Here is a 9524-nt window from a genome sequence, read left to right as displayed (position 1 = left end):
CAGTGGCTGCGGAGACACCCCGCTCCTCTGGTGAGCAGCCATCCCCTCTGCAGGGGTGCCGGCAGGAACAGCAGGGAGGCACCCACGCCTGGGGCTGCGGGGGGTGGGGGTCCTGTTGTAGGCGAGGTGCAACACCCAAGTTTTGGGGGGCCAAGGGGAAGCAGCCCCCTCCCTGCCCTGGCTCTCACCTGCCCAGGAGACATCGGGCTGTGCTGCAGTACCCCTGACCTGCGGCACGTGCGCTGCGAGTGGAGCTGGGACCCTGCAGAGCCCCACAGCTCCCACCAGCTCTTCTACCGGCCACCTCCAAGCGGGCCTGGCACAAGGTAAGGGGCATGGCAGGCATATGGCACTCAGAAAGACACATCCCAGGGACCACGGGTCCTGCTGTGTCCCAATAACCCACACTAGGCCCCTTGCCCATGCCCTGCTCTACCACCACCAATCTCACACCTCCTCACCACCTCTCCTGGTCACATTGCACCTCCAAATACAAGCAGCAGTAGCCTTCCTGGGCAAGTGCGGGAGGATGCTGGCTGTGGGTACGCTTTTGTGGGACTGACTGGCTCCCAACTCCTCCCACAGGGAAGATGCATGGGAAGAGTGCGAGGAGGTGAGCAGAGAGGCACAGAGCACCCATGCCTGCACCTTCCAGCCCAAGGCTGGCAGTGCCATCTCCGTCCTGGTGAATGTCACCCGGACCCACATGCTGCCCACACTCAGCTACTTCAAGGAGCCCTTTTGGCTGCACCAGGCTGGTGAGTCCCAGTGCCACCACAGCCCCTGCCTGGCTCGCAGGGGCCACGGTGTCCCATGTCCCGTTTCACAGGAGCGACACATGCCTGTCCCCAACACCAACAGTGCTCACAGATGCCCCACAGCTCGTGCAGGCGACAGTGTCGCAGGGCCGGCTGAGCCTGCAGTGGCTGCCGCCTCTGGAGCCGCTGGCAGAGCAGCTGGACTACCAGGTCCGCTATGCCACGGAGAACAGCCATGACTGGAAGGTAAGGCCCGGCCAGGGTACCCCGAGCAGTCTTGCCCGCCTCCGCTCCTGCCACATCCACGCACGGGGTCAGGCGAACTGGGATCCTCCCCTTGGTGCCTTGGCCATCCCACAGCAGCTGTGCCTCAGCTCGGCTCTGCCCCGCAGGTCCTGCAGGTTCCACGAGCAGCTAGGAAAGAAGTCCTGGACCTGCGGCCAGGCACCCGCTACCATGCCCAGGTGCGGGCCCAGCCCAGTGGGCCGTGGTACCAGGGCAGCTGGAGCGCCTGGTCCAAACCTGTTATGGTTGATGCCATGGCTGATACGGGTAAGGGACAGGGCAGGGATGGAGGCTGCGGCCAGAGGAGTCACACGGCCGACCGCAGGAGACAGAGTGCTGGAAATGGGGTGGGGAGCACCGGGCAGAGGGTGACAGGGCTGCGAAGGGCTCAGAGGTGGTGAATCTAGGAAGGGCCACAGTTGCAGCGTTCCTCCTCCGATGCAGGCTGGCTCATCCCCAGTGTTACGGTGGTGCCGCTGGTCTTCTCTGCAGTGCTCTTGGGGCTGCGCTGCACCTTCCCCTCCCTCTACAGGTAAAGGCCTGTGCCGGGGACAGGCGGGGGGGTCCAGCACCAAGCCTGGGCACCTTGCACGGGGCATCAGGGCACCCCAAGTCTGAGGGTACCTTCGACGCCCCTTCCCGCGTACCCAGCAACGTGAAGCAGAAAATCTGGCCGCCCGTTCCTGACCTGCACCGTGCTCTGGGCAACTTCCTCCAGGAGAGCAGCAAGCACGGCCAAGTGAGGGGCTGGGGCAGGGCAGCTCAGCTCCCCCCGGGGGCAGCTCGAAGGGCAGCGCCTACAGCGTCCACTCCGTATCCCCCCAGGCCAGCGCCTTCGACAAGCAGCCGCCGGAAGAGGCCGTCGTGCCCTGCCTGCTGGAGGTGCTGCCCGGCCCGCGGCGTGAGGCGGGCCAGCCGCCGGAGCACGCTGGGGGCCGCCTGTCCAGCACCGACATCGCCAACCAGTCCTATCTGCTGATGAGCGGCTGGGAGCCGCGGGGAGCCACGACCGCCCCCAGCCCTCCATAAACGCGCGTCCCCACTCAAGCGCCCGCCTGGCCCCTCCTTCGCCGCCCCGCCCCGCCCTCTGTTCCGATTGCCCCGCCCCACGTCCGGATGGTCCCGCCCCACGTCCGGATGGCCCCGCCCCATGTCCGGATGGTCCCGCCCCATGTCCGGATGGCCCCGCCCCATGTCCGGATGGCCCCGCCCCATGTCCGGATGGTCCCGCCCCATGCCCGGATGGCCCCGCCCCATGTCCGGATGGCCCCGCCCCATGCCCGGATGGTCCCGCCCCATGCCCGGATGGCCCCGCCCCATGCCCGGGTGGCCCCGCCCCATGTCCGGATGGCCCCGCCCCATGCCCGGATGGCCCCGCCCCTTTCCCTGCCCCTTAGGCGTGCTCGGAGCGCCCCGCCCCTTTCCCCGCGGCTCAGCCAATCGCTTTGCGTCGCGCGGCCGTCGCCCGGCAGCGCGCGGCCGTTGGGTTTGAAGCGGCCAACCGCGGCCCCGTCCGCGCGCCGTTTAAAATGCTGCGGCGCAGGCGGGGCGGGCGAGCGGCGGCGGCGCGGCGGAGGTGAGAGTGCCATGGGGCCGGGGCGGTCGGGGAGGCAGTTCTGAGGCGCAGTCTCGAGCCGGGAGGCTATGGTGCAGCATACGAGGGGAAGGAAGAATGTTCCTTAGCGGAGAGAGCCCCGACGAGCGGCTGTAACGGGTGTCGGCTGAGAGAAAGGAGCCCCGGCGAGCGGAGGGGAGGCGTGTCGGCCGATGGAAAGTGCCCCGAGGAGCGGTTGGGGAGAGTGAGGGCTGTCCGGTGGGGGGGAGGAGCCCGAGTGAGCGGCCGGAGGGTTTGGAGGTTCTGGTGGTGGGGAGGCCGGCGGGGCCCGTGGGAGAGGGCTGCGGCCCGGCCGATGGGCCCGGCTGACGCCGCCCGCCCGCAGGACCATGGCGCAGTTCCTGTTCGAGGCGGACCTGCACGGGCTGCTGAAGCTGGACACGCCGATCCCGAACGCGCCGCCTGCGCGATGGCAGCGCAAAGCCAAGGAGAGCGGCCCCGGGCCCAGCCCCGTCGGCGTCTCGCCCATGAAGCCGGCCAATCGCTCCCACAGCTCCAGCAAGACGCCGTCCAAGACACCCGGTGAGCGCCGGCCACCAGCGGCAGAGGTTGAGTGCGGGAGACTCGCCCAGGCTGCTTGTCTGTAGCCATGAGGCTCTGGGCTCCCTGCCACGCTGCCGCGCCGGATTGCTGGTCAGGCAGGAGGAGGTGGGCTGTGCTCCTGGCAATCACCCACCTCCTTCCCAGCATGAGGGGCAGAGCTCTGAGCACTGGGGCTGGCGAACTGCTGATCCCCCCCTGCCCAGTTGAGCCTTCTGGCACAGCTGCATGTTGGGACAAGTGTAGGTGGGACTGTCAGCTGACAGCCTCACATCCTGTAACAGTGGTTTTGTATCCTCCCCTCATCCCAGTGGACACTAGAATTGTTGCACTAGACCCAAGGAGTTGTCTCCTGACAGTCCCTAATCAGAGTTTGGTGGCAGCGGGGAAAATAAAAGTTAGTTGTGACTGAGTGGCATGAGATCTCAGAGTCCTGCTTGTCTAGAACTTGCGTGGTGGGTGTGATGTGAAAGAGCACTGGGTTTGCTCTCTTGGAGTGAAAGCTCTAATACAGGCTGTTAAATAGTTGTAAGATAACATTTTCATATGTGAATGCAGGTAAATCTGGATCCAAAATTCAAAGCACCCCCACAAAAGCTGGGGGGGATCGCTACATTCCCAACCGCAGCACTATGCAGATGGAGATGGCAAATTTCCTCCTAACCAAAGAGAATGACCCTGCTGAGGAATCTCCTACCAAAAAGGTGAGCATGTTGCTAAGTTACAATTGCTTCAACAAACACTACCAAACACCTAATCCATCCTGCCCCTTTACAGAGAACTAAACTAAAGGTTCTATCAAGTGGGCCCTTGGGAATTACAAGCCCCAGCCATCACTACTTGCAACTATGGGCTTCAGGAGCCTAGGATGAGATTGAAGCTGTAGAGACTGCCATGCACTCTAGCCTATGCTGCTTCTGGTAGCAAAATTTAGCTTTTGCCTAATGAGGCTTTAAATTATAGCAAGCAACAAAATCACAAAGCTACGCAAAGTGAAACTGCTGGTGATAGCTATTCTAGGACAATGTCTACACAGGGAACACTTCTGGAACGTTTTACACTGTGTTCTGAAATCTGTTTATGAAGCATTTAGTCGCTTGTGGCTGAGGCTTTTCCCACTGGCAATGACACTGAATTTGCTATTGTATGAAAATGTGAGCAGGACTGTGTGAAAGTCTGAGGAAACAAACTGCTTTGACCTGCCTGTCTGTGGCTGACCCTTGCAGCACAGTAGAACAACCTCCTGATTCTAAGAGAAGGGGACTTAGGTGTCTGTTTTAACTGCAGTGTGGGAGTTGTTTTAAATGCATTGGACTGAGGGTGATTTGTCTCTGTAGGAGCAACAGAAAGCCTGGGCAGTGAATCTGAATGGTTTTGATGTAGAAGAGGCAAAGATCCTCCGACTCAGTGGAAAACCACAGAACGCTCCAGAAGGTACGATACAAGGTCCCTGTGAGCTGAATCAGCTGGGGAGCAGCAACACAGTGGCTCTGTGTGTGATCACAGGAGAAATCAGCAGGTTTCTGAGAGCTATACACACTGGAGTCTCCTTTCTTAGGGTTCCTGAGATTGAGGGAGGGCATAACAGTGAATTTATTCAGGAAAATTGCTATGACTGCCAGTTGTTCACCTGTACTGAAGGTTGCAAACCTTCATGAGGTCTGAGAGCATCAAACTCCCTGCTGTGCACTTTGTAGCTTAACTGTAACTAAGCATAATGGGATACAAAACCTCAAGTGTTTGTTAATTTTGTTTCCATGAAGGAGGAAGTTGTAGCTCACCCCGGTTCAGCACTTCATACTGCCAGTGATGCTAGCACCTTGCACTCTTGTGCAGAGATACACTCAGACTGTATCTCTTAGGACCTTATTTTCACTCCAAAGGGATTCCTAGTTGGGTGAGCAGCACTCGGCTGGGAGGAAACTAACTCAAGTTAACAAACCTGTTCCTCTGAACACAGGCTATCAGAATAACCTGAAAGTGCTCTACAGTCAGAAAATCACACCTGGATCCAGCAGGAAGAATAGCAGATACATTCCCTCAATGCCAGACCGGATCTTGGATGCACCGGAGATCCGCAATGACTACTGTAAGTAGGCTGCAGGGTTGGGTGCTGGACATCCAGGACATTCTGCACTGGAGTGCTGTTCCTAGGACAGTGTAACCAGGCAGTTTGTACCATTTTATGCACCCAAGCTAGCACAGACCACTTCTGGAGTGTCCCTGTGTGGCCTTACAGGAATAGTGATCTAGGGCACTGTGTAGATAGATGACTTGGAGCAGGGTATCTGACCCTACCAGCTGGGCATAGTGACACGCAAGAGGCTGCCCCTAACCTCTGTGTGTGCATGCACATGTGCATGCATACACACCTGCATCAGCACTGGTGAAGGGCAGGGCTCTAGTTAAGCATGGTGTGACCTGCATTGCTCTTTCAAATTGTAGATCTGAATCTCATAGACTGGAGCTCCCAGAACTTCCTGGCAGTAGCTCTGGACAACTCTGTTTATCTGTGGAATCACACTTCTGGGGAGATTATCCAGCTGCTGCAGATGGAGCATCCAGATGTCTACGTTTCCTCTGTGTCATGGATTAAAGAAGGAAACTACCTTGCTGTTGGCACAAGTGTTGCTGAGGTCCAGGTGAATGCAGGAGTAAAACTACAGGTGTTTTCTAGGGATTGACAGAACTGTGGGGGCTGGGGACAAAAGCTCGGTTGGCAGAGGAAGGATGCCATGCACCTGACTTGTCTTCCCTGGTGTGGGGTGGAACTGCTCCAGTCAAGTGCAGCATGCAATGCAGAGTTTGGTTTGGGGGTTTTCTGATAAGCAGTGTTACCTTCTGTGCTATAGTCATGAGATAAAAATTTTCTCTGTTCTCATACTGAGAAGTTTGAATGCCAGAGCCTGTGCAGTGAGGTTCCTAGAGCATAGCAACATGACTGGGTTTCCTCTGGAGAACTTTTTGCTTTGCCTCTCTAGCTATGGGACATTCAGCAGCAGAAACGTCTCCGAAACATGACCAGCCATTGTGCCCGTGTAGGAACCCTCAGCTGGAACAGCTACATCCTCTCCAGGTAAAGCAGTGGGTCAAGGGCAGTTTCCAGTTGTTGCAAATTCCTATTCCTCAATCGATGTGTGGTGTGGGTTAGGGATGGCAGGCACAAGTGTCTGTTCTGGGATTCTTACTCAGCCTTATCTGTTGGGACTGTGAGGAGAAGGCTTCTCTTCTGTATTGCACTTTGTGCTAAAGTTGTAAAGAGCTTTGGGTGTTTCACTCACACCAATAGACCAGTGTTGCTGGTAACACTGGTTGAAACCCAGTGGCAGGTACAGCAGTCTTGCAACAACAGAAATGGATTTGGGTGAAAATGTGTCAGCCTGACCCTGCAAGCCTTCTCTTCCCTCTGCAGTGGGGCACGGACTGGCCACATTCATCACCATGATGTCCGAGTGGCTGAGCATCATGTGGCGACCCTTGCTGGCCACACACAGGAGGTGTGCGGACTCAAATGGTCTCTAGATGGCCGCTACCTGGCCAGTGGTGGCAATGACAATCTGGTGAATGTCTGGCCATGCACCCAAGGTGGGGGTGGAGACTTTGCTCCTGTACAGACCTTCACTCAGCACCAGGGTGCTGTCAAGGTGAGCACAGGGCTGCTACGGGCAGACATCTGTGTGCAGGGTAGATATGCAGCACTGGCTGGGTGCAGGTTACCTCTTGCATATCTTAAAATGAACTCTTCTCTCTCAGGCTGTGGCATGGTGCCCATGGCAGATGAATGTTCTAGCCACTGGAGGTGGCACTAGTGACAGACATATCCGCATCTGGAATGTGTGTTCTGGTGCCTGCCTCAGTACTGTTGATGCCCATTCCCAGGTGAGATATGAACATCAGCTTGGTGACAAACACTTCCTGGCAGCACACCTACACGGAGCTGCTGGGTCCTCAGGCCCAGAGGCATGGGGAAGGAGGGGGACCATGCTCACCTCCAAGTGGTGAGCAGCAGCCCAAGCAGCTTGTCTTACCTCTGTTACTGCCTCTTCTCAGGTCTGTTCTATCCTGTGGTCAACAAACTACAAGGAGTTCATTTCAGGCCATGGCTTTGCACAGAATCAGCTGGTTATATGGAAGTATCCAACAATGACCAAGGTTGCAGAGCTGCAAGGTAAGTGGACAGGGCCTGGGCAAGGCGGGGCTGTTAGAGGTTGAAGGCAGCTGCAGTCCTTCCTTTGAGCCCACAGCATCACTGATACAGGATGGTATCTGGGGCATGCTGCTAGGAGTAAGGCATGCCCATGGGCTGTGGAAGAAATACCATTGCTCCAAGTGTATGCTTGGGGTCTGAAATCATGCTGCCGCAGCCAGTGTGGGGACAGCTATGTGAGCTGGCAGGGCTCATGCGGGGCATACAGCACTAAATGTGCATGTGCTGATCAGCTCAGCCCTGACCGCACACTTGTCCTCAGGTCATACCGCCAGAATCTTGAACCTGAGCATGAGCCCTGATGGTACAACAGTGGCCTCAGCAGCTGCTGATGAAACACTGCGGCTCTGGCGCTGTTTTGAGATGGACCCCATAAAGAAGAGGGAGAAAGAGAAAGCAAACAGTGCCAAAAGCAGCATTATTCACCAGAGCATCCGCTGAGAGCACTGGGTTGTTGTGGGGAGGGGGATATTTGGTTTACACACTGTACAGTATTTTAAATGTTAATAAACTGCTTAACTTGACTTTTTCTTAATGGAGTCTGATGGAAGAAAAAGCCATGGCTCCCAGACCCAAGTCCTTCTCTGTGGGGCTGGGGAGCTGGGCAAGGGGTGGAGCCTTAGCTCTTTATGGTGACTTTACAGGCATCCTGAGCCTCACAGAAGGATGCTGTTCAAGTGCTGTACTTCTGTTTCTGTCCCAGCTGAGATTGAGATGTCACTGTCACCTGCCCCATCTAGATGCTGACTACAAGAACAGCAGCTTCAGCGGAGGCTGAACTGAAACTCTGGCCTCAGTTTCTGGTTGTGTCCTGGCTTACAACCCCAGGAGCCTTACTGCGCCTCTGCAGGCACTGAGTTTGTCTTGTTAGCTACAGGCAGACAGTACTGCCTGCTTATGGTGTTGGAGTAGAATAGCTGTTGGAATTGCTATTGAGGAAAAACTGGAGTGAGGGGAAAACAAACAGCAACAATTGTAATGACCCCAAAGACCAGAAAGGGGCTGGCACTGGCATAAAGCCTGATGCAAAACAAAAGGTTAGTTTACACTGCTACAGCTAGCCTAGCTGTCATGCAAGAGTCACACAAAGCACCACCACCCCTGTACTCAGCCTTCAGTCACGTATTTTTCCAACAACTCTGCTCTGTCCTCCCCTCCTGCTGACAGGAAGCCCTGGTCCCTTGCTGAGGCTTCATGCAGGGGAGCAGGTACCAGGGCTCAGCATGACATTTGTTAGAGCTTGACTCCCCTGCACTTGGAAAAGTGCCTTTTTTCCAGGCTGAATTGTGCTGGAGCAAGTTGTAGGAAACATATTTGAGCCCTTACCTGAGCAACAGCCAGCTCAGCCATGCATGGTCATGGTGGAGCCACAGTGTCTGAGGTTGTGGTGCTGCACCAGACCTATCAAGCCTGTCCTTCAGCTGCACCAGCATTGCCAGGGGCTGCTGAGGACACTGCACAGCTGATAAGCACCTTGGCCTGTGCAAAGCAGCTCCACCAAGCCTGTGCCTCCCATCAGCCCTCAGTGATTAGCAGAGGGTGGATTATTAACTGTTTTCACCTTCCCCTCAGCACAGTACCACACTGCACCTAGCACCATCTCTGCCTCCTGAGCTTTATACCAACTGGAACCTTCAAACATTCCAACTTGTGCTCTGCCAAGGCCAGTGAGTGTGTAACCACACCCACCCTCCCCTGCACACATAGCTGATGGGGGAGCACAGTCTTAAAAAAATAGCAGCTGAGCCCAGCACCTTCCCAGCAGCACTGCTGGTGCATCCCCATTTGGCCACCTGGGAAAAATCACAGTAGGTCCAAAGAAGGAGCTCTCCCTCTTCAGACACAAATCCTAGGATGGCAGCTGTCTCCAATGGGGAAGCAGGCAGGAACCCAGATGCAAAGTTGGGCTCTTCCCCAGAGCTGTGCTGCTGTTGCAGGAGCTCTGTCCCACACCTCTGCACTTCAGTGCTGGGCATTAGCACAGACTTGCCCTACAGGCCCACATCTGGGCCAGGTCTGGCCCCTGACCTGGAAGGAAGGCTTTGTATGCCTGAAAGCTGCTGTACATTTTTCACTCCCATGTAAGAGCAGCTCAGCTTTCTCTGACAGGCTCTTTCTC

General features: G+C 56.5%; 1 protein-coding gene across 1 annotated transcript; it reads left to right on the top strand.

Moving 5' to 3' along the window:
• Nucleotides 1-2602: 2602 nt before the first annotated feature.
• CDC20 (cell division cycle 20) lies at nucleotides 2603-7929 on the top strand. The gene is made up of 11 exons (XM_040072709.2): nucleotides 2603-2619; nucleotides 2984-3180; nucleotides 3757-3902; nucleotides 4536-4632; nucleotides 5159-5287; nucleotides 5644-5840; nucleotides 6180-6274; nucleotides 6611-6842; nucleotides 6952-7077; nucleotides 7249-7366; nucleotides 7668-7929. Exons 2-11 carry the CDS (start codon nucleotides 2988-2990, stop codon nucleotides 7844-7846), a joined length of 1512 nt encoding a protein of 503 aa, XP_039928643.1. The 5' UTR covers nucleotides 2603-2619; nucleotides 2984-2987; the 3' UTR covers nucleotides 7847-7929.
• The last annotated feature ends 1595 nt before the right edge of the window (nucleotides 7930-9524 follow it).

Source organism: Hirundo rustica, chromosome 9 (assembly GCF_015227805.2).
Source record: "Hirundo rustica isolate bHirRus1 chromosome 9, bHirRus1.pri.v3, whole genome shotgun sequence".
Taxonomy (NCBI): domain Eukaryota; kingdom Metazoa; phylum Chordata; class Aves; order Passeriformes; family Hirundinidae; genus Hirundo; species Hirundo rustica.
The sequence above is the reverse complement of the archived record's forward strand: the minus strand, read 5'-3'. Positions and strand labels throughout refer to the sequence as shown.